The sequence below is a fragment of the Dama dama genome, chromosome 8 (genome assembly GCF_033118175.1).
Source record: "Dama dama isolate Ldn47 chromosome 8, ASM3311817v1, whole genome shotgun sequence".
Lineage (NCBI taxonomy): Eukaryota > Metazoa > Chordata > Mammalia > Artiodactyla > Cervidae > Dama > Dama dama.
This window is the reverse complement of record NC_083688.1, coordinates 38522363-38547691: the sequence shown is the minus strand read 5'-3', so window position 1 is coordinate 38547691 and position 25329 is coordinate 38522363. Positions and strand designations below refer to the sequence as shown.

Here is a 25329-nt window from a genome sequence, read left to right as displayed (position 1 = left end):
TGGTTTTGGTTTGGTGGGGTATGGTGTTGGGGGTTGGGGGGTGGTTTGGTTTTTGGTAGATAGTCCATAGGAATTGGCTTCATATTCATAATTCTAAGTTCTGTCTGGATAGTGTTCCACCAAAGAGGAAATACTACATTCGTTAAGTAGTATTTAATAGTTCTGAATTCCTTTTACATTTAAAAAATGGCAGTACATGTCACTTATATATGGAATCTTAAAAATACAACAAACTAGTGAATATATTAAAAAAGAAACAGATTTCACAGATACAGAGAACAAATTAGTGGTTACCTGTGGGAATAGGGATGAGGAAAGCGGCAATATAGGAGTAGGGGACTAAGAGGTACAAACTATTATGTATAAAATAAGCTATAAGAATTTATTGTGCAACACAGGGAATATAGCCAATATTTATAACTGTAAATGGAATATAGCCTTTAAAAATTGTGACTCACTATTCTGTATACCTATAAATTAGATTGACAGCAGTCATACTTCAGTTTTTTTTTTAAATTGCAGTCGTAGAGTATAAGTTAGTTCCTTTTGTGTGAATTGACAAATTGTTTCAGGTAAGAGGAATGGGAGACTTTGTTTTACTGGGAGCAATAGATGCATTGAGTTTGGGGGAAAAAATTAAAGGCTATATATTTAAAAAGCAATGTTAATTTGTTTCATTTCAAAATTGTCCTATGGGTGGTTTATGTAGCATGTTGTAAAATTGTCATTTTAATGACTTCCAACTTGGAAGAGTGTGCTTAAGTCATTATCCTTGAAAGAAGGTTGTAAGAATGAGAGTTAAGCAAAAAAAGACAGAATGATAGAGAAACTAAGGTCCTGAAAAACATTAATGAGGGTAAACATTTGTCAGGTTATTCACTTTGAGTTCAATCTTGTTATCCCTTGAAATTCTGATTCTCTGCTAAGGCCTTTTTACAGCTCCTCATCAGCTCTACATCTTTGAGAAGGTCTGTGTAGAGACTCTACTGAGTGAGCTAGATAACAGCAGCTACAGATGAGTGGGGAAGTGTTCTGGGTGCGCCTTTGGCAGTAACTATAGTGTTGTTACTCTACCATGAATCAGAGGTCTATAGGACTATACTTGGTTTACTTTAAAATGTTTTAAGGGGCACATACATTACTTTATTGTAGATCTATTTTGTGAAACATTACTAGATTAAACAGACTTCATTTTAAAGTGAGTGTGTATCACAAAGCCCTCTGAATACAACTGCCTGCTCTCCAGAACCCTTAGGCTCGGACCACGTACTTGATTTCTCAAGTTTCTCTTAAATGTGTTCGTTCTTACTGCCTTTGCCATAAATTTTGATAAGGCGCTATCCCACATACACCCTTTTGCCTTGGTTAAATTTAATTCTCACTCCGACAGCAGCATGCTCACCTAGGTTAGGAGAGAGCAGGAGGCTCCTGCTGTTTAGCCTAGGGAAAGTTGGCAGTGTAAATCTGACAGACTAGCTTACCTAAATGACTAAAGTTCTAGTCTAAAAATGGTCTGAAAATGCTTCTGGGTTGCTGCTTCTGACAAAATTGGTTTGAGATTGGAACCAGCAGGATTTTGATGCTAGTATGGACGTCTAAATTTGAGGTGTCAAGTGTTGACAATGGCTTCACTACCTCATAGCTTTGTGACTTGGGTGATTTACTTAAATTCTTTGTGCCTCAGTTATTCCATCTATAAATTGGACATATTAATGGTACTTATCTAGCACCTAAAGTTAGTGTATTTTAGTGAGTACTGAGTAATGTAATATATGTATGTGCTTTAACATAGCATCTGCCACATAGTAAGTTCTCAGTAAATGCTAGTTGCTGTTACTATTATCCCACATAAAATCTGTATTCACTTTACCTTTGTTCCTTCTCAATCCAAGCATACTTTCCAGAAATACACAGTTCCTTACCTTGAAGTTTTGCTTAATAAAAATTGTGGATTGCCAGCTTTGAAACATGTCTGTATGTAGCAGAGGACTTCTTCCAGAATTGCTAGAAACAGCCATCTGGAACGTGGTTGAAAGATCACTGATCTTATTTGTACCATTGTAAATATACTCAAAAGTATTTCCACATTAGTTAAAGGAAAATATTTGTACAATCAGTAGACTGATAGCTAGATATTTAGTCACTTATTCTTTCCTTCATGTCAGAACTTTATTTTATTTGGTAGTTTTGTTCTAACTGTAAGTAAACAACTGACAAGTGATACTGATACATTCAGTGTTGATTATAAGAAGTCCTGAAAGAGAGTAGGCTGAATTTGGATACCACAAAAGTTTGGTTTTGACAAAAAAATTTTAAGTTCTCTGAATTCTGTAGGATGGGGAAAAAAGGGAGAGGAAAGGGATGGTGTGATTGTCTCCCATAAAAACTGATTTTCTACTAAAGCATGTATAACGTTGATACATGCCCTTTTGTATTTGATCTTTTCTTAAAATTCATAAAAATTTTATGGGAACTAAATTTGATTATCATGATAAAGTTCTTCTTTATTTTCAGATTTCAACTATTGCAGAAAGTGAAGATTCACAGGAGTCAGTGGATAGTGTAACCGATTCCCAAAAACGAAGAGAAATTCTTTCAAGGAGGCCTTCCTACAGGTATGGAATTGAATAGTTAAAAGAATTTAGGATCAGAAGTATAAAAGAGTACCCCTATGTAGTTACAGATGAAGAGATGTCAGAAGGCCAATTAGATGCTCGATTCAGGACCATACAAAGCATGTCTTTTCATCTTGAGTTGCTTCTCTCAAATAAGTTGAAGCTTGTCATACAGAATAAGAGCACTTCTTAATCTGAACATGTTGTGTCTGACTCTTCATGACCCCATCGACTATAGCCCGCCAGTCTCCTCTGTCCATGGGATTTTCCAGGCAAGAATATTGGAATGTATAGCCATTTCCTTTTCCCAGGGATCCTCCTGACCCAGGGATCGAACCAGGTCTCCTGCATTGCAGGCATATTCTTTACCATCTGAGCCACCAGGGAAGCCTTACTCTGAACAGTCCTGGATAAAGACTGATGATTTTTTTTTTTCTTCTGTTTTTGTAGACTGTGCTGCATGCTGCTTTTCTGTTTAAAAGATTGAAATACATTTGATAAGGTTATAGCATTTTCTGGTTATAAGTCAGTTCTGAGACTGTACCACGTACTTCATAACATATTTCTTATTCATGGTACTTAGCATGATAACTGCTTGTTAATTTAATAGTTGCTTAGGGTGATGTTTGGTGATATTCCCTAATTTTAGGGGCACCTTACTGCAGTTTTATGTTCAACTACAAAGTTTCCTAATCCATACCTTGCTTCCAAGATGGACCAAAACTGTTTTTAGTACTACATAGAATTTGGAGCCATATTAAATATCTCCAGGAAGAGCAATTCCACAAATCTTTAAGCTTAATTCATAGTTTAATAAACTTCAAGCTTATTCTTCCCTTCTTTAGCCTACGTTATTTCTATTTATATATATATTCTATTTTTTAAAGGAATGTTGTAATTTTTTTTTCCATTTTCTTGGCTACTAAGCTAGCCCTTTTCTCTATCCTCACAATTAAATTAGGGATCCTAAAGACATACCATTAAATTGAGAATTAAGAATTCTGTGTTACCAAGTATGTGTTGTATTTATTTATACTCATAATTCTCAAAATATAGCTAGTTTTATCTTTTAACTTTGAAATATATCTAGTGTTACTATGTAAGACATTTGATCCTGAAGCAAATTCAACTTGATAGTAAGAAACAAGCTACATGGCTTCTCTATATAAGTTCTAGGCAAACCCTAGCTGTAACCTTAATGATACATGAGTTTTATGTTGGGAAAAAATCTTTTTTTTTTTTGTCTTATTGGCACCACACATGTGTAAAGAAGGGTCTCTTCCCTTATAATCAAACCTCCATAGTGGAGTATGCCATTATTTTGCTTTTAGTTTATGAACTCTCAAAACCTAGCCTGTATGTCTTAATTTGATTATAACAAGATCTGTATCAAAATTCTTAGGATATTTTTGTGAAGTTGGAGAAATGGGAATTAAATAATACATGCTGGGTTTTTACTGGAACAGCCCAGCTTTATGGTGATCAGTTTTTACCCGGAGGAAGTCCTTGAAGAATTCTCACTTGGTTTCAGCTGGCTTAGTATTTTTATCAGTAATTGAGCTGAAAACATAACAGCCATGTTTATCAGATTCACAAATAACAGAAACTTAAGGGCAAAGTACCCTAATAGATGGTAGAATAAAAACCTTGAAAGATCATAGCAGCCAGGGGAAACAGAGTGAAACGAATAGGATGAAATGTTGAGGATAATGGTAACATTTCTGAACTTGAGTTTAGAATAAAGTCAGTTATTCCCATCCAGGATTCTGGATTAAGAATTCATCTAAAAGAGATAATTAATGTTCTTTAATTATCACTGATTAAATGTGGTTTCCAAAGAAAGCCAATATACCATAAGACTGTATCGGTTTAAAAGGAAAAAATAACCTAGTGTCTAGATTAAAGGGAAAGTCGCCCAGTCGTGTCCAGCTCTTTTACCCCATGGACTATACCGTCCATGGAATTCTTCAGACCAGAATACTGGATTGGGAGCTGTTCCCTCCTCCAGGGGATCTTCCCAAACCAGTGATTGAGCCCAGGTCTCCCATATTGCAGGTGGATTCTTTTCCAGCTGAGCCACCAGGGAAGCGTTTTTGCCATGCAAAAGGGTTTTTTTCCCTGTAGTCAATTTTTCTATTCATCTCTTCTTTAATTGCACCTGGATTTTGAATCAGTCTTTTTTTCGGTTCACTGTAAGGAGAAATACATCTGTGTTTTTTCTACTTTTCATATGGTTTTGACATGTAGATGCCCTGATTCATTTTTAGTTTAATGTTACACATTTTATTGTTTATTATTGTAAGTTTTTACATTTTAAACTATAAAATTTTTAAATTCTCTCCTAAGTGCTGTCAACTTTCTGTCAGTTTCCTTATCTTTTCCTCTTCTTTGTATTTGGCCAGTAAATGTTACTTTTATTTTAACTGATACAGTTCTCTATTTTTCTAGGAAAATTTTGAATGACTTATCTTCTGATGCACCAGGAGTGCCAAGGATTGAAGAAGAGAAATCTGAAGAGGAGACTTCAGCACCTGCCATCACCACTGTCACGGTGCCAACTCCGATTTACCAAACTAGCAGTGGACAGTATAGTGAGTAATTGATATTTCTGTTATGGAAAATGAGATGAAAACTAATGGCTGCATTCTCCTCAAAGTAATCATATAAAAGCAGTCTGAGCTTTGCTAAATCTTGATTGTCACTGTTATATTTCCTTTACTTATATGCAAAGTTTTGTAACAGAAGTATTTGCTTTTCTTCAGGGTTTAGTTAGGATTGCCCAGGTATGTAAGACCTTTAAGTGGCGTGCATGTTCTGGTGCATGGAAAGTCTCAGAAGATTTTCAAACCACTACATAAAAATGTATTTCAGTCCTCATATAACATATTATGTTAATAGAAAACATGAGTTTTTCAGATAATTATTCTTTGATTATGTTTAAGGCCAATTTTTGTCTCACAGAAAGCAAAGATTTCTTTTGAAAAATTATCAAAGTTCTCATTTCTCTGATGTCTCTGATACTTGGGTCTCTCTTCTTATCTTTCATCTCAATCTGTTATAAAAGTACTTTTTGAGTTCTACCTTTGTTTGATCAAAGGCATTTGTGTGAATGGTACCTTTTTCCTCTCTTTTTTCCCCAATATCTTTTTGCCTTCCACAGTGTCTCACACATTGATGTCTTCATTTTTATTTGTTTATTAAATACAATGCTGCCCACTATATAGTTGCCCTCCCTCTCTTTCCTTAATAACACATCAAATGTACACATCGAAACTCTTTTACTACATTGGTTTTCTAATGTCCTGAGGTAGTCTGTGTCAGAAATATGTATAAAAGTTTGACTCCCAAGTTCATAATTTTCCAGTTATACCTTGGCCTTGGTTTGCATAACTAATTTGCATTCCAGCCATATTAAAAACAAGTAGCAGAATTTTTAGCTGTACCAAAGCTGAAACTTTTAATAGTAAGTAGAAGGCAGGCATTTTTGACTAAGCTTCTTGTTCATTCTGTAAGCTTATTAGAGTTCACTTATCCTCTTCCTTCTTTATTGGCAGAAATAGGTGTATGTGTGTATTTTTTATCAAAATAATTTGAGCTATTCAAGGTATGTGTCCTAACACATTGATACATGAACTTATTTTTCTCCAACTTTAGTACACTTGAGGAATACAGCATAATCCTATTAGTAACAGAGATTCATTTACCACAGCAGTTCTCATTTGAACTAGAAATAGAAGGCCTGCTCTCCAGACAGAGGCACATCAGAATCTCAAATAGGGAAGTGAAGTTGAGGGAGGTAAAGCTCAGAAAACAGATGTTTCATTTGGCACACCCCTTCCATCCAGCAGTTAAACAGTTGCTTGTTTTAAATACTTTGAGATTTTAAAGGCTTTATGCATTAATGTTTATGCCTTATTCTCTCTGTATATGCATATATGACTTTGATGGAACTGATTTAACATTATGTTCTTGATGATTATTAACAATCAATATAATGACCACTTACATATATAACAGTACTATATATTTCTTATAAAACAAGTATATGATTGGGAAAATTCAAATGGTAGAGGTTTATAGTATTAATAAAAAGTAAAGACCCTTCCTACCCCTCCCCAGTAGTAAGAGTTTGGTGGTATATATCCTTCATTCTTTTTCATTCTGTTTATGCACACACATGTAAAATGTATTTTTATACATGTGAGACCTACATTATTTATATACTGCAGACAAATATATGCATATATAGTTATGTAAGTGGTTTCTTTTAATAGCTACATTGTGTTTCACTGTATACATATAACATTTATTTAAAAATCACATACACTGATGAATATTTAGGACTTTTATACTGTTTCAAATAATGCTACATAAACATTCTTTTAGTATATAGTGTCCCGTCCTGTCAGTGGGGTGGCATCTAATGAGTGGAACTGTTGAATCCTAGTCAGCCTGCCCAGTTACCCTTCCCAGTGACTACATCAATTTGTAGTCAGTAAATTCTTTGTTGTGTTTTTTTATTAACACTAGTATTAGTTTTGTCCATTACGTGGTTCACAATCCCTGATAATAAGTGTTGAAAGATGTTATTCTTAGGTAGAAAAAAATGTTTCACTAAATAAAATTGTTTTTCTCATCACTTTGGCTACTCAAACTCTCAGCTAAGTTTGTTTAATTGTATTCTTTCCTTATTTTGTGATAGAATCATTATGTACATCTAAATATACATCTAAATACACATTAGTAACTTGATTTCTTTTTCTTCTTGTTTTAGTTTAGTTTTTTTGAGAGCAATCTTAAGTCCTTTTAAAATATGACATGCAGAAATAAATATTAAGAGAAAAACAATGTTTGATAGGATCAGACTTCAGTTTTCAGAGTACTTTCCTATATACATGGGCTCATTTGAGTTTTGTAAAAACTGTACTTACAGGCTAGAAACAGATATTGTTATTTTTACAGAAGAGATAACAGATTCAAATAACAGTTTAGTGATGGAACTTGGACTAAACCCAAATCTCCTGATTTCTAGTTTCCTTCTTTCTTTCCACCTTGAGTTCATTGGTATATAGTCAAGAAGAAAGCTGTGTGTGTTGAATACAGTGGAATTTGCTCATTAACTCTAATTGAGAAATTGTGGTTTGATTCTGTTAACCTTCTGATTCTTTCAAGTTATCCAGCAGTGTTAATCTCAGAATACTTTTTACATATTTCTTTTTTCCCGCTTGTCTAAGATAAGTAAAATTTATGGAATTAGCTAAAGTGGATGGATTGTATATCCCAGTATCTGAATTTTCACTGGTATTATTTACTAAACTAAATCGTAGCCATTAACAGTTATTATTTCTTGATTAAACAGTAAATATAATTTTTGATACACAGATGACTCAGGATATTAGTCATGCAGAGCTAGCTGACAGTTGATCGCAAACTATCAGTAATTTCCTTCTAAGAGACACACAGTAACATGCTCAAGTCAGACATGTTGGCTGTTAAAATCCATTATGCAGTTTTATATGTAATATTGTGATTTTTTTTAGTCCTTCTCTTTCTGGAATACTTGAACATCTTAACAGGGAAAAGTGTCTTGCTGACTTTTTCCATGTACCAAAGGTTAATTCAGTTTTTTAAATGAAGTGAAATGTCTTGTATGAGCCAAAATTTATTTCCTTTGGAGCAGATGAATGACACATGTGAATAATCAATGGATTCTACATGAGAAGGCTTGAATATGTAACTTAGAAATAGCAATAAGATACTTTTTTCTAAATGATCATCTTGGGATCCAGTTTTAAACTCTATGAGAGGTCTGTGATAATTAAGTTCCATAGGACATTTCAGTTGTCTCATTGAGTGGATTTCTGTTATACTTTATGTATTGCTAACTGAGTAAGACAACAGAATGCACTACTGAACTGCTTTATTAATTATGCATTAAAATAATCATTTATTGGGTGCCTATTACATACCCATGTCTGCGCTAATAAGTACATGAATGTAGAGAAGAAATATAGTACATAGTTAATGCCAGAATAAAGGAAGTGGGTCACAGAGTGGTGCCTCTTCTCAACCAAGTAACTTCAGATGGAATTTAGCATTTTCTCGTTCTATTTTTTTAATTGTTAACTGACATTATTATAAATTACAATGTGGTTCATAGAGTATACTTGTATTCTAGAAATTGGATATAAGTTTTCCTGAGCAGAAAGTTACTTGACTATACAGAATCTTTCTTGGTGATGTTATCTGCTGTAATAATTTCTCCTAGATATGTCTTGCAAATTATTCTTTGAATTTAGTGTGTGTATGTCTTATATGGCATTAATTAGACTTGTAACAATAAAATCTGTTGGATTTTAGTTGCCATTACCCAGGGAGGAGCAATACAGCTGGCCAACAATGGCACTGACGGGGTGCAGGGCCTGCAGACACTAACCATGACCAACGCGGCTGCCACCCAGCCGGGCACCACCATCCTGCAGTACGCACAGACCACAGATGGGCAGCAGATCCTGGTGCCCAGCAACCAAGTCGTTGTTCAAGGTAAGAGAACTCAGGGCTCACAGGTGTGGTAAACTCTTTAAAAGGTTAAAATTGTATAGACGCAGAAAAAAGTAAGTATGGTATTGCAAAGCACTGTTAAAATATAGCTTATTTTCTGCATCATAGATAATATTCTTCATAAACTCTTCTTCCGTTACTTCAACTGGACCAAAATGTCATGGCATAAAAACAGCTACTTTCAGTTTTAAAAATATAACTTCTATATTTAACACCTTTAACATTTGGATGTAGGAGAAATGGGGTAGGCTAGAGGGAAAGACAATAAAATTGGGAGCTTAAAAAGCTTGTTTCTAGAGCCAGCCTCCCCTAACCTTTTTTTTTTCCAATGTGTCAAATGAAAAGTTGTACTAAATCACTGATAAGAATCTTTGGAGGTTCAAATTCTGTTTCTCTGCTTTTAGTCAGAAGTAGTTTATATGTTCATTTCTATGGTCATCATTTTTTATTTCAAAGGAAAGCATTATGTTCTGAAAAATCTTTTGCCAGTGTGCAAGTCCACTGCTCTATGAGCAAGAGTAGTTAAATCCATGGTGAATTACAAAAATTCAAAACTTACAAAAATTTTTTCTTTTTTGTTTTGTTTTCTTGTTGTTTTCTTCCTATTTGCTTCAGAAATATTTATGAATAGTGGATCATTTTTCTTTGAATTCATTGCATATTTTAAGAATGATTTATGCCAGATTTAAAATTTGCATATTAAAGAAATAATAAATCTGTTTCTAAAAATATTTTCATTAATAGTATGTTTTGTCTCTATTAGGTAATGACAGATATGCCCCTTCACCATGGATGATTAATTTTCTATGATTCTAAAACCAGCTAAAGAATCAATTTATTTAAAGGGCCCTAATGTACTTACAGAATATTTTGTTACTAAACAAATAATATTTGAAGAAGATAATATTTTGCTTATTAATGGGAGTAAAACACCTTTTCACTTTACACGCAGGTACTCAAAAATTGTAAAGCAGGATGTCAGTGAATTTGAATTCTGAACGTCAGTTTGAAGATGGTAACACATTTAGTATATACATCTTTTCCACTCAAACTACACATTTTAATTGATATTAATAACAAATATGGATGATTTTTAAAGAGTTACAAATTCTCTCAGATAATGTTAGGTTTCTTATTCCTAGGAGGGCATATTTATTATTAAGTTGTTTTTAGAAAGAGACTTTTTTATTTCACAAATGATGGATCATTTAATTATAAAAATAAAACTTCAATTTATTTAGCCATTACCATTTACATTAAAACAGTGTTTACAGGTAATATAATTGGTATCAAGTGATACACTTTTTCATCCTTTCAGTTTTATTACAATTAGGAATTTATAATAGTTGACCATAATGCTTTATTTTCTCTTACATTTTGCTGTTTTATGAAAAGTCATGGTCGTTTTTATGTCGTGGCAAGAGTCTACTTGAAATTTTTTAATATGAATTTACCAATATCAAAGGAAGACATGAGGACTATACTCTGTCTAGGAAGATCATCCAAGCTGTGCCCTACTTACCTTTTAGATTTAAGGCTGGTAAACACGTTAAGAACAGAATAGAACTACATTCCAATGAAAGATAAATGTAAGATCCAGCAGACATAAGTCATGAAGATCCTTTTTCATCCAAGTGCCTATACTAATAAATACACTAAATTGGAAATTACTTCTGAGTAGTGAATGACCCAAAGAGTGCTGCTGATTCTCAACATTTTAGTCAGAATCATCTGTTGCTTTTTTTCCTTTTAATTCAAAATGTATGTTCAGATTGATGATTAACCCATAGTTGTACCAAGTCACAGTACTTCAGTGTCTCACAGCATGCTCACTCTTTCTCTCTTCAGCTGCCTCTGGAGATGTACAGACATACCAGATTCGCACAGCGCCCACTAGCACCATTGCCCCTGGAGTCGTCATGGCGTCTTCCCCAGCACTTCCTACACAGCCTGCTGAAGAAGCGGCACGGAAGAGAGAGGTTCGCCTCATGAAGAACAGGTACATTTACTTAGATTGTTGTAGGTCAAGTATAACTTCAGATTCTGCCAGATGTATGTCAATAGGATCTTTGCATTGGGATTTTTTTCTCTGGTAAAATTGATGGATCCTGCTAAAACTTCTCTATTTAATAAGCTGCACTTAATGAGATGGCTAATGGTCAGTCTTTGATGATGAGTAGTTTTCTTTCATGCAGTTTCTCCATGAGAGAGATAAGGCACAACTTTGCTATATTTTCACTATTGCTTCAGCCAGCTGACTCAGTTATTTAAAAATTGTTTCTTGTCACGAGTAGTATCATTAAGAAAATCAACAGTTGTGTGTGTGTGTATAAATGGTGAGCTTTATTTACATTAAATGTATTTGTAATAAGATAAATGTATGACGACCAGTCCAAGTTTTAATGCATATTAAACACCTAAATAAAGATATTTCAAAAAAGATTAATTCTGAAAATATCTTATTATTGACAAAAATCTTAAAATCGAGCTAGTCTTCAACAGTGAACATGCTAGAGGTCAGAAATTTATTAAACATGGGAAAGTTATTTTCATAAAGTAAATTTATAGCTATAAATAGCTTTGTCATTAAAAAACAAAAGCATCAGAATGTAAGCACAGGCTTATCGGTTATTAACTATTTGGAATGTAACTGCGGGCTTATTGATTATTGACTGTTTGAACACATAACACGTGAATGATGGGGTTATTGTAGTTGTATTTACCCTTCCTTTGTTTATGTAAGTCTCAAGGGAATTGGGGTAGTGGGTTTGGACGCGTACACATGGGGTATAAAAGATTTTCACAAATGCTGGTCGGGGTCCTTGGCTAAGAGGAGACTCTGCATTGGGCCCGCCGGTGTAATAAACTGCACTCCACTATCAAAAAAAAAAAAACAAAAGCAGATAAAAAAATTTATTTACTTGTATTTACCGTAGTATTTTTATGTATTTAGCTTAGGATTCAAATATTTACGTTAAGATATGGAAGTTACCTAAGACAAACCAAAGAAAAAGAAAATAAAGATATTAAAAGTTTGAAACATTGAAAATATTCCTCTGCCTTTCACCCCAAGATTCTTCACATGCTGTGATGAAGTGAAGGAAACATGAAAGTTGAATTTAGAGGCTCTAGATTCAAATCTTGGATCTACCCCTTTTGCTGTGACTTTAGAACATAACCTCCTAAACCTCAGTTTTCTGGCGTTTTTACAAAGGATCTGTTGTAAAATAGGATCCCACTACCCACCCAGAGGGTTGTTCTGTGGGTCAAATAAGAGAATTCCTTTGAAAGCACTTTGTAACTGCAGTCCTTTATTGAAACATCTGTTTTTCTGCAATTTCAGTTTTCAACTCAGATCAGCCTCTTTCATTCCTAAAATATTCTTAGCTATTACTGAATGTTAGTAAATTACATCTAGGCACAGTTTTTCCCCAGGTTATTAGGAAAAGAGTTGGAAACAAGCTGGGTAGCTTATTTGTTCTCCATCAATCCGTGATTTTCTGTAAGTATTTAAGTTAGAATAATAAGCAGAAACATAAAAGCTGTGTCCATATTTAAATGTATTTAAAAATATAAACTCTGTTTAAACTTTTTCAGTTTTAAATGTTTGTAAGGAAATGTTTGACCCTTTTTAAAATTAGAAGCAAGTCTGCTTAGAAGTCTCAAGTAAAGGCTAGGTTAAAAATTTTAAGATAACAGTACTTACTAAAGAAACCAGTTCTCAACAGACACAGTGGTCAGGTAAAAAATAAATCTCTTGATTATGAAAACATCAGAAGGACTTCAGATTGTGTCTCTGTAGTCTGGCTTTGTAGAACAGAAACACTTAAGAACGAGGTAAGGAGGCAGCACTATGGCTTCTTGTCTGCTCTGGTGTACAGAGAACGAGCTGCCCATTTATAAAAGCAAATTAATTTGACTGGCATACCAAATTTTCCTTTTTCTCTATTCATTTGATTTATGATTTCACACACACACACACCCAGGCTAGAGACAGGGCACACAGAGCTAGAGCCCCTAACAGCCTCTGCTCGCCTGAGATACTCAGGGAAGCTACCTAACTTACTGTGAGCTCGTTAATAAAATACTTTGGCTTGGATTTAATTTCACTCTAAGGAAACTTCCCATTGACTGCTATAGCTCCCTTTTCCCTTTATTTCCAGATTCCTGCTGCTTCTACTTTTTCAACTTTCATCCACTAGAATTTGCCTTCTGTGCCCACCATACCACTCTAATGTCTACAGAAACGTAGATACCCTTCCATTTGGCACATCTAGTATTCTCTTTTCATTTCATTTTACCTTTATGGGAGTATTTGACACTTCTAACTGCTCATTTCTCTAAACTCTTCTTTGGCTTATTCACCTGGTTTTCTGCCTACTTTTCAAATTTTCCCTTGAAACTTTTCATGCCTACCTGTATTTCAGGCATCACCTTAATGTTGATACAGCTTAATTACATACTGGTTTTGACCTCTCCCCTGAGATATTATTTATTTAGGTACCAGTATATGTTAGACACAGTACTTTGTTTCTTTATATATTTCATTAGTTCTGCCCACAGTAAGAAAGAAGCTTATCTCCACTTTACAGTAAGCAGGTAAATATTTTGCCAGAGGTCACACCTTTTTTAAGAAATGGGTAGAACCGGGATATGAGCCTGGATCTGGCACCAAAGCATGTGCACATGCTACTTCTCAGGTTCCAGCATGCAGTTGTCATCGCCTGCTCTGCCACTCAAACTGGAACACGTGGTGGCAGCGTGCTGGAGGTGTGTAGGGCCACGCAGCAAACATGGGAGCTTTCCTTGAATATTTATTTTGCTCAAAAATTTGACAGAAACAAACATTTTAAAGGTAAAACTAAAGATTCAAAACTAAAGGTAAAACTAAATTCATACCAACAATAGTTGCTTTGGATTGTACCCCCATCCTTAGTTTTCTCTGGTATTATGGTTACTTAGGTGGAAAAGTTAGAGAATCAGTCTTCTCCTGAACATACTCACTAGGAATAGATGCCCCTTATGCACCTCACACAAAGGCTGTCCTCTAAACTTGGATAAGGAAAAGTTGTGATTCCTCAAATTGTGTAAGATTCAAATTGCCATATACTCAAAGATAAAGTGGTAAATGTTATAAAAGTATAGATGGTTACATTAACTGTGTTGCTACAGTAACAAAAAATCAGTGTCTAAGAAACAAAAATCTCTTCCTCACTTACTTACATTTTGGCAGCTGCAAGTCATATGCTATGGCTTTCCTTCACATGCTCCCAGCGAAAGGAGGAGCATCTCTTTGAGGCCTGTCCTTGTAGCAAAGGAAAAGGGGCAGAGCTTTTTGAAGCATCTGCTTGATTGTGGACATCACGTCCACTTGAGTACCACTGGCGAGGAAGCAGGTGAGGACAAGCCCAGCGTCAGTGAGGTGGGGATGTATGCTCTTCCCACAGGGAGGGGGGAGTGAAAAAGTATGGAAGCAATGCAACCCATCTTGTAATTTTAGAATGCAGGAAGAATTGAACAGGTTTCCTAAAAGTAGAAGTCATAAAGAAAAAGGTTAAGTAGGTATGACAACACCTATGATTAGCCAAGGAAAAGATAAAATAGCAAAGCAAACAAACTAGAAACCTTTTAACATATAAAGTCAGGAGATTGATAAGTTAAGGGTATGTAATAGGTAGATTTAAAGACAATGAATTAGAAATAGGGTTAAAAAAAAAATCAGAAATTCAAACCAAGTAAAGTGTATGCTATGTCACTGAAGGTACATCCATTCAGCTTCCGTGGTAGCTCATCTGGTAAAGAATCTGCCTGCAAAGCAGGAGGCCCTGGTTCAATTTCTGAGTCAGGAAAATCCCCTGGAGAAGGGATAGACTACCCACTCCAGTATTCTTGGGCTTTCCCAGGTGGCTCAGACTGTAAAGAATCCATCCACAGTGCCGGAGTCCTGGGTTCAGTCACTGGGTTTGGAAGATCCCCTGGAGAAGGGAACAGCTACTCACTCCAGTATTCTTGCCTGGAGAAGTCCATGGACAGAGCAGCCTGGCAGGCCGCAGACCATGGGGTTGTAAAGAGTCAGACACGACTGAGTGACTTTCACTTTTTCATTCAACTATATAAAACCAACCATTAATAATGAAGATTTGTTTTTATTGAGATGGGAAGATGCTCATAGTGGAAAAGAACAGGTTACCAATATATATATATGTGTGTGTGTGTGTATATATATATATATAATCCATTTTTATTACAAAAGATAAACATGCTCATTATAAGCATATTAGAAAACATAAGCTAAAATATTTACTCACCACTAATGTGCCACCCAAAATGTTAACATTCTGGAGTATAATTTTTTTCCCCTAGTATATATGTGCAATGATAAATAACATATTTTTAGTATAGTTTTTAACTTTTTATTTTGAAATAATTTTAGCTTATGGGAACAGTTAAAAACATTTTAGTACAGAGTTCTAGATATTCTATCAACCTTCTCGGCCTTCTTACAATTTTAGCGTATTCTATAACCAGTCTGTGTTTCTTAAAACTAAAGAAATTAACATTCTGTTATATATTATGGATAGTAATTAACATAGTATTTTTGGACTTCCCTGGTGGCTAAGACTGTAAAGTGTCTGCCTACAATGCGGGAGACCAAGATTTAATCCTTGGGTCGGGAAGACCTCCTGGAGAAGGAAATGGCAACCCACTCCAGTCCTCTTGCCCGGAAAATCCCATGGACAGAGGAGCCTGGCGAGCTACAGTCCATGGGGTCGCAAAGAGTCAGACATGGCTGAGCGACTTCACTTTCTTTCTTTTTTATCATGGTATAATACCGCTAACTGAACTATCCATTTTATTTGAATTTCCTCAGTTACTCCACTTTTCTCTACCAAAATCCAGTCCGGGTTACTACATTGCATTTACTCACGGTGGCTCCTCATCTCCTCCAGTCTGTGAAAGTTTTTTTCTTTGTCTTTTGTGGCCTTGCCACTTTTGAAGAGTAATAATTAAGTTTCTTTCAGAATATCCCTCACTTTGGACCCGTGTGATGTTTTATGATCAGGTGAAGGTAATGAATTTGGGGGAAGAATCCCACAGAGGTGTAGTCTGCCCCTTCTTGTCACTTGTCAGGAAGCACTTACTAGCATGATTCATTCCTGACGGTGTTCACTTTGATCACGTGGTTAAAGCGCTGTCCAGCTGCTCCACTCCATCTGTTTTTCTCTTCACACCCTATTCCTTACAAGCAAGTTACTACATTCAGCCCACACTGAAATGGAGGATTACTAAATGCCACCTCCTGGAACCAAGAGTATCAAAGAATTTGTGGTTTTAGGTGAAAACTAACACAGTAATTGGTGTAATTTCACAAAGATACTTGGAGACTATGCAAATATCTTATTTCTCTTTCAGCTATTCCCCACTAATTTTAGTATTCACAGGGGGGTCTTTCCTGCGGTGATTATTACTATGATATTCTAATGAGGATTTTGTTTCCCCATCCCTTCTGCAATTATTAACTGGAATTCTTTAAGGAAAATCTGTCCCTTCCCCATGTATTTATTATTTATATCAGTATGAATTTACAGATATTTACCTTATTCTTTGGGCTGAAATTCAGTATTACTTAATTACGATATTGTTAAGATTATTCCAGCTTTGGCCATTAGGAGTTCTTATAAGTTGGTCCCTGTGTCCTTTAGATGGCATCTTAATTTTCTTGAAGCACATCTTTATTTTCTGACACTACATTATCCAGGTTCAACTTCTCATGTTATGGTTTTCTCTGCCTTAGCTTTGAAATCAGCCGTTTCTTCAGTGAGCCCTAGTTTCTTTCATTGAAAAATGGTTTACTTTGACCACTTGGTTAAAGTGCTGTCCAACTGTCCCTCCATTACAGTTATTTTTCTCTTTTTATAAATTTTTCAAAGTGCTCTTTGCTATTGAGGTTTCACAGGCCCTCTTAAAGGACAGAGCTAATAAATAAATACATGTGTGTGTGTGTATACACACGAGCTCATGTATGCACACATCTATAGTTCTATGTATTATATATTATAGTAATTACTAAAATAAGTATGTTTTACTCACCCCACTGACTAATCTGTAACCACAGGGCTTATTTTAGCCTTCCCTTCCCCCTTTGCTTATTTGTAACTTCGTTCTCTGACAGAAACTTGGCTTCCCAATAAAGATGGTTTATTTATGTATTTCTTAAATGCTAGTATCATATAAAATAGTTTTATAATTGCTAACTTATACTCCTGTCAGAAACAAATTTACAATACAACATTTATGTACAATTCTTTTTTTTTGCTTATAACCTTAAAGTACTAGTGAAGGTACTGTTTTCAGAGTTACTTAGCTGTGCTTCTTTTTTCTCCACTCCTTTCAGTGAGGTGGGTGGTGGTGGTGGTGGTTTAATTGCTAAATTCTGTCCGACTCTTTGCGACCCCACGGACTGTATGTAGCCCACCAGGATCCTCTGTCCATGGTATTTCCCAGGCAAGAATACTGGAGTGGGTTGCCATTTCCTCTTCCAAAGGATCTTCCCGACTTAGGGATCAAACCTGCATCTCTTGCTTCACAGGTTCTCTACCCCTGAGCCACCTGGGAGGCCCTCAGTGAGGTTATGTCATACATTTACAGTAAAGTTAGATTTGTCAACATGTTCATTCAATTCTGGGATTACCTGATGTCTTGTTTTCTGTTTTTAAATTGTCATTACTTTACTCTTTGTGCTGTATGGTTCTATGGCGTCTGACAGACATGTCTGCCACCACAGTGCCGTACAGTACATTTATACCATTCTAAAAAGAATTCCTGGTGATAACTCTTGGTGGTCAGCCTCTACCCATTTCCCCAGCTCCTGGAAACCACTGAACTGTTTTCCATCTTCTGTGTTTTCCACAATCTCCTATAAATGTAACCTTTTGGATCTGATTTCTCTCACTTAGCACAACACATTCAAGATTCATTGTTAGTGGTGTATGAATCAGGCAGTTCGTTTTATCCTTGGTATTCTATGGATGTGGTTTATCCATTCACCTTAAAGTTTATGTTCATTTCTAGTTTTAAAGGATTATGAATAAAGTTACAATGAACAGTTAGATACAGGTTTTTATATGAACTTCCAGTTCACTTGAGGAAATATCTAGGAGTGGCCTGGATGGATGGAATGGTAAGTATATATTTAATTTTATAAGAAACTGCCAAACTATTCTTCAGAGTGGCTATACCATTTGCCTTTCTACCAGCAATGTATGAAAGTTCCAAGTGCTCTGTATCAAGTGTTATAACTATATTTTACATTTAGGTCTCTGATCCCTTTTGAATTAATTTTTATAAGGTGTGAAGTGTGTTCATGTTTATCTTTATGTATCAACTGTTCATTCTAGCACCGTTTGTTAAAAAAGATTATTCTTTCTTTGTGGAATTGCCCTTGTACTTTTGTCAAAATGTAATTGACCATATTTGTATAGGCTTGTTTCTGGGGTGTCTGGCTTACTCCATTGCTTTGTGTATCTGCCCTTTTGCCCATCCAGTCCATTGGGAGAATCTTTTCATTCTCTTCTGTTCTTAAAAATACTCAGATAGAAATTTTTGAGACACCTTAAGAGGCACTCCCCAAGCTGAAGAGTTCTTTAAATTTTTTATTTAAAGCTCATTTGAATTTTGTATTCTACTCCAAAATACAGTAATTTTTATTTTCATGTGAGAACACTTGCTACCCTTCTGCCCCATCAATTAAAATTCGTGCTTCAGAACAGTTCTTTTTTTTTTTAATCAGTTTTCTATGGTATGTTGAAAATTTTACATTAGGCAATTTCCAAGTCATTCTCTTTATTTTTTTCAAGTGCCTAATCTATAATATGTTAAAACGTTTGTTGCTTTGAAACAGATCTTTTTTTTTAATGTATTCTATCTAACACAAAATAAAAGAATGCAGAAATGTTGCATAATTTTTCCTGTCTTTTGCTTATAGGGAAGCAGCACGAGAGTGTCGTAGAAAGAAGAAAGAATATGTGAAATGTCTAGAAAACAGAGTGGCAGTGCTTGAAAATCAAAACAAGACACTGATTGAGGAGCTAAAAGCACTTAAGGACCTTTACTGCCACAAATCAGATTAATTTGGGATTTAAATTTTCACCTATTATGGTGGGAAAAGGACTGGCTTGGCCACAACCAGAAAGACAAAATAAACATTTTATTTTCTAAACATTTCTTTTTTTCTATGCGCAAAACTGCCTGAAAGCAACTACAGAATTTCATTCATTTTTGCTTTTGCATTAAACTGTGAATGCTCCAACACCTGCCTCCACTTCTCCCCTCAAGAAATTTTCAGCACCAGGAATCATGAAGAGACTTCTGCTTTTTATCCCCTGCCCTCTTCAAGAAGTAATAATTTGTTTACTTGTAAATTGATGGGGGAAATGAGGAAAAGAAAATCTTTTTTTAAATGATTTCAAGGTTTGTGCTGAGCTCCTTGATTGCCTTAGGGACAGAATTACCCCAGCTTCTTGAGTTGACGTAATGTTTGGGCCGCATGCTTAAAGTAAGTAAGGTGCAATGAAGAAGTGTTGATTGCCAAATTGACATGTTTTCCCATTTCCATTGTGAATCATGTAAAATCGTGAAAGAGATATACGCGCTGAGAAAAGAATTTTAGGATGGTGTTGAAGAAATTAAGAATGAATTCAGAGTCTTTCTATGTACATTCTCTTCAATACTGAACACTTGTCCTTGGTTCTTAAAAATACTCTGTATTAACCATAGCTCTTCGATAGGGCAGTTGTTGCTTCTTAATTCAGTTCTGTGTGTGTTCAGCATTTATGAATACATTAAAAGAAGTAACCAACTGAATGAAAAAGCATGGTATTTGATTTTAAATTAAATCAAAGTAAGTAAAATTACAAAGCTTCAGTGTAGTACTAAATTTTTAGTACAAAGATGCTCATTAGTAAACCAGTTCCTTGAGTTATATAACAAGGTTTTTAAATAGATGTTTTTGTCATCACCTTCAAACATATTTATATTGTCACACATTTACTTAAAAGGGTTTTTCTAATTAAACTGCTCCCCTTTGCACTTATACCACCAACAGGAAAGCCTTCAAGATGTTGAAGTAAAGTGATATATTTGTTTATAAAATGTTACGTGTTGTAGAAAAATACTGATTTTAAATTGTTTCCATATTAACATACTTTAACAGTTGAGTGAATTTTTTAATGAAAGAAGTTACAAGGATATAGTTTAAAAGTACAATATTAGATATACACAAGGAAAATAATTTTTTTCAGACTTATTTGAATGATTGCTATACTACAATATTTGACTTGTCATTCTTGCAAGACCTTGTTTGTTGTTTTCTTCCAAAAGGGATAGGGATGCTTAGCTTTCCAGTATATTGTATATCCTTTGTTATTCTGTAAAGGAGCTACCTGTCTTAACTCCTGACTAGAACGTCTGTATTTGTATGTATCACACATTGTTTCCAATATGACTTAATTATTAATACTCATTTTATTCACTAAGTCGATAAATTTAAAAGCTACCCTTTAAAAAAAAAATAAGACGGAATAGATTTGAAAAATTTGAAATCGACATGTTAGATTATAATTTCTCATTTGAGAACATGTTTTTTTTTTTTTTAAGAGAGTCTAAGATTTAATGGTTTATATTTAGTTATGGGTTTTTAAAAGTTTGTTAATGTGTTAACAAAATATGCAGATGTGGATATTAATTATTGAGTCCATTTTGAAAAGTAAGACTTTTAATTAATATTTGTAAATGGTATTTTTTGTTTGTAACAAAGCATTGTCTTTTTTTAAGGATGCACAGAGTTTATGAAGCAGCATCATTCTAAGAATTGAGTGATGTAGTCTTTATCTTTGGACAGTTCACCAGATTCTCAAGAAGGCTTTCAAACGACTGTAAATTTTGTTGTTTATCCTGCTGAGCTAACGGTGAAAGTTATAGCATCAAAATTATTTGTATGCCAACTTAGATATACCATTTTCGAAAACTGGTTTGATAGAAACCAAGCAAAATCAAAAATCTGTTCACAAACCAGAATTCTTAAATGAGTCAGAATGTCAAAACTGAACATTTTAAGTCATAAGCTTTAGAAATGAAAATTGCTTAATATTTAGCAAATGTTTTCAGAAATAAGGCTTTCTGTTTAATTAGAAAGTTGGTGGTCTCTTAGTCCCTGATAAATCAAGGCAATCACATCCATATTAGCTGGTTGGATTTATAAATTACTTTGAGGATGACTGCTCTGGTTTGAAGTCAGTTAATGATGAGGTAAGAAGTATATATTCTGTTGCTAAATCTGTTTAGACCTTGGAGAGACTTGAAGATTTTCGTTTATACAGATAGAAATTAAGCATCTTTTGTGAAGACTTTTTTTTTTTTTAAGAGAATTGGGAAAATGTGTTTGTTTTTAAGCATGCAACTTTGAGAATCTTTGTTAACAACATAATTTTTAAAAATCTTACAGCCAAGAATATATGTGGCCACATTATAAATGTTTTTTCTCTTCATATTGGCCAAAAGGGAATAAAAATGTCATCATAGGAATCTGTACATATGCTACTGATTTGCCTAGAAAATAGCAAGTTTGGTATTGCTCACTTTGCAAATATAGGGCCATGTGGCACTTTTATCTATAGGACAGATTAATAAAAATGAAGTGGGAGGGGTTTATTTTTGATATATTGCTCTTCTGAGTTTTTAGGCTTTGATAGTGTTTAATGGAAAAGTGGTTTAGAAAGGGCTAGATCCAATGTGTTCACATTATTAAAAAGAATTGATACCAGATGTAATTTTTAAGTTCATTCTTTTTCAAATTCAAGTACCATATTGGCAACCATAATATTGTCATAGGTGCTCTATTCATTTAGATATTCTTGGGGGAATGGCATTTGTATAATATATGTGTACATATATATATACATACAGTATATATCTGAGGCTCTGAGAGCTCTTAAGTCAGGAATGCTGAGTATTATAGTATATTGAGGTCAGATGAAATTTTACATTTTTGCGTGATCTATTGCATCCCTTTTGGTAATTTCTTGGACTGCATTACTCCAGCACTCATGACGGATTTTTTTATCTGCTGATTTTCTTTTTTTTTTTAATTGTTAATTTTCTTTGACTTGATACTTCTAAACATGTTACTAGTCACTTGAACCACCACCACAACCACCACCACCCCCAAAAGTGTTTGGTTTTTATGCTTTGTCTCTGGCAGCTATAACAGTGGTAAGAACATTTTGAAGATAGCTTCTAAAAGGTACCACTGATTTTTTCAAAAATCATCCTGGGGGAAAATTTTTGGTCTTTTCATTTGAGCAGGGATTTTTGTCAGAAAATATACTTAGATGGTAAGTCAGCAGCAGTGCTAGTACCCGAAAGCACAACACCAGTCAGGCAGGCTGTCTGATCAGAAGTCATCTGGCTGAAGTTCATCTCTGTCTCTCAGGCCTAATCCCTGATCCTTTTGATCATTTAGGGTGACATGTGGAATCATACAAAGGCTTAGGAAGATACAAGTTTGTTTAAACCAGGATGCTTTTACTTACTTTAAGTGACTTCAATCAAGATTTCTTATTTTCATTTCCAATATTTTTAATTCTGTGATCAGCTATAGTCAGCTGTCAGCATAAATTGGTCTCTTTATTTTGAAGATCAGAAGGTTGGCTGCTTCATTTTTCAGGATTAAATAAGGCTGACATCTTGAAGTTAAAATTTTGAATTAAAGTAGGTTCCAAAGACACTTGTTACACACCATTTCATTTTTTTTCAAGAGGCTTTGTTGCCTTTGTAACCCTGAAAACTGTTGGTATATTGTTTCCCATTGACTTAATACAAAAGTTGTATATTTATTTGGATTATATTTACATTATATTCTTTGTAAATGTTTGGTGTAACTTGCACTTTTAAAATGACCCTGTTTGGGGTATTAGCAAACTTGAGAAATTCCCTCATCAATTAATTGCCATCTGACTTTTTATGTCTTTCTCCTCTCTTCAAATCATGTGTCTTTTTTATGGAAGCTTTTCATTGATTAAAATATTTTATTTAACATCTAAAGGCTAGCCTTATAAATAGCTGTAAAAAGAGAAAAATAAGGAAATTAGACTAGTTCAATTAATTTAAAAATGGGTTCAAACCCTGTCTAATTCTCTTTCATCATGAATAAAGATAGAAGGAAATACAACTCAAGTGAATAAATATTTATTTCCAATTTTAAATGAGATTCTGTCCTTACCCCAACATTAATACTATGTATAGGATCCTAAGATATCCCTGAATTTGTGCAGAACAGTGAAAGACTTCAAGGTAATTAATTATTGTCATGGAGAACACATGTAATAATTTGATTAATTTTTTCACTTTAAATTGTTCTCGTTAACATAAAAAGTAACTGTCTAAATTTGACTGGTTTCAGATGAGAGGAAAGTGATATGTGCTATAGTAAGCCTGTAGGTGAAGAATTGTGGGATAAATTTGTTCGCTCAGTTGTACAAAGCACAACTAGGACTTTTTGTTGGATGGCCTACATACATCTTGAATACTTCTAATGTTGATGTGTTGACTTTTTTTAAGTTGACTGCACAGTCACTGTATGTACTAGGAACTGGTTTCCTTGACTGTCTAGAATCAACGGCTGAGAGAGGCGCTAATCCCTGAGGGGTCGAACATATCATGGAGCTGAGTCAGTATGGAAGAATTTCAAATCAATCAAACAGGGTGCTGCAGTTCCATCTGTCTCATCTGCTGATGATAAGTTCTTATTGATGAGTGAATGTAGCTTAAGCCTTTGTATGTGTCCTCAGGGGGCAGACAAACTTTAAGAGGGACCAGATAACGTTTGAATGGAGGGATTATATTTCAGGTGTTTTAGCTTGAAATTTATTTTTTAAAAAAATAAAAATAGAAAAAAAAAAAAAGAACAAAGCCTGTGAAGCAATTTGATACTATAAACAGGCTGAGTTGTTTAGCACAGAGAGAAAATAGTGACCTGTCTGCATTCTGGTACTGTGCATACAGGTCCTAGTTGGGTAAAACACGACACATTTTGAGTTATTCTCACCAGCAAGTAAAAGGAAAATGAATATTCTTCAGTAAATGTCTTTTGAAAGGGTCAAACCATAGGAAATGCAAATTTTACCTGCTTTATACAGGCATTATTTAATACTTGCCTACAGAAGTATGGCATTTCTAAGCTGGTGTCTGAGGAGCATCTCAGATATGAGAGTAAATCTAACATAGTTCAAAAATTGGTAGGGAAGGAAGAAAATCCCTGCAGATGATGACCTTAGTCAGCTGGCCAAGTGAAACGATCTGTCATTGTGTTTGGGAGGTTTTATTTTCTTAGGTTTTTAAAATTGAATTGGTATATGCTTTATAGACATTGTATTTTTATCCAGGTGCCACTCCAATTTGTGTATGTAATAAAATTATTTATATTAAAATTGGGGAATAATTCGTTGAGTATAGATTAGGATGGCAGAGAAGAGTGCTAGTTTGCAGTTTTCCATGTAAAGTCCCCAACTGGTTTGTCATGTCAGTTGTCATCCCCACCCAAAAAAGGAATTATTTCTAACCTAGCTGTATCACTTGAAACTTCAGAAACAAAATAATCAGGGAAGTTTCTAGAGAGAAAAGTGTTGGGTTTTTGGTTTTGTTGTTTTGTTTTTCCTTGAGGATTGGGGTCAAGAGTACCTCCCCCAAAAACTGTCAGCACAAAACAGGGTATTGACTTTTAACTCTGATGTTCCTATTGGAGTTGAATACTAAATAAGTAAATATAGTGAGGAAAATGCATTTCTAATAAAACTCCCTACATTCTAGAAGCATCCCTGTTTTAATTTTTTTTTTTTACCTAAATCTTTTTGTGCTTTGTGTAAAGAGAAAAAAATGTACTGAGTTATAATGCATTTTATTAACACTATGTACATATTAGCCGCTTTGTGTTCAGAATGGTAGCAATTGCTTTGTATATTAAAGTAATCCTTGTGAATTTGTGAAATATTGTCATAAAGTGCTTTTTCTTACTGTAATCTTTGTGGTTATCAACTGTCATAATGCCCTTTTTACACAAACATTTATGTGCTGTCACATAAACATGCTTTTAAAAACT

The 25329-nt window shown here is 34.5% G+C and overlaps 1 protein-coding gene across 6 annotated transcripts in view; it reads left to right on the top strand.

Moving 5' to 3' along the window:
- CREB1 (cAMP responsive element binding protein 1) overlaps positions 1-25329 on the top strand; it is a 54991-nt gene extending 29662 nt beyond the window's left edge. For 5 of the 6 annotated variants that reach the window (XM_061148896.1, XM_061148898.1, XM_061148899.1 and 2 more), the window contains 5 exons: positions 2515-2615; positions 5064-5206; positions 8976-9158; positions 11025-11175; positions 19162-25329. In XM_061148896.1, coding sequence (XP_061004879.1) covers positions 2515-2615; positions 5064-5206; positions 8976-9158; positions 11025-11175; positions 19162-19306 — 723 coding nt within the window. In that variant the 3' untranslated portion in view covers positions 19307-25329. Of the gene's footprint in view, positions 1-2514; positions 2616-5063; positions 5207-8975; positions 9159-10065; positions 10192-11024; positions 11176-19161 lie in introns of those variants that run through there. The other variant, XM_061148900.1, reaches the window with a different exon arrangement.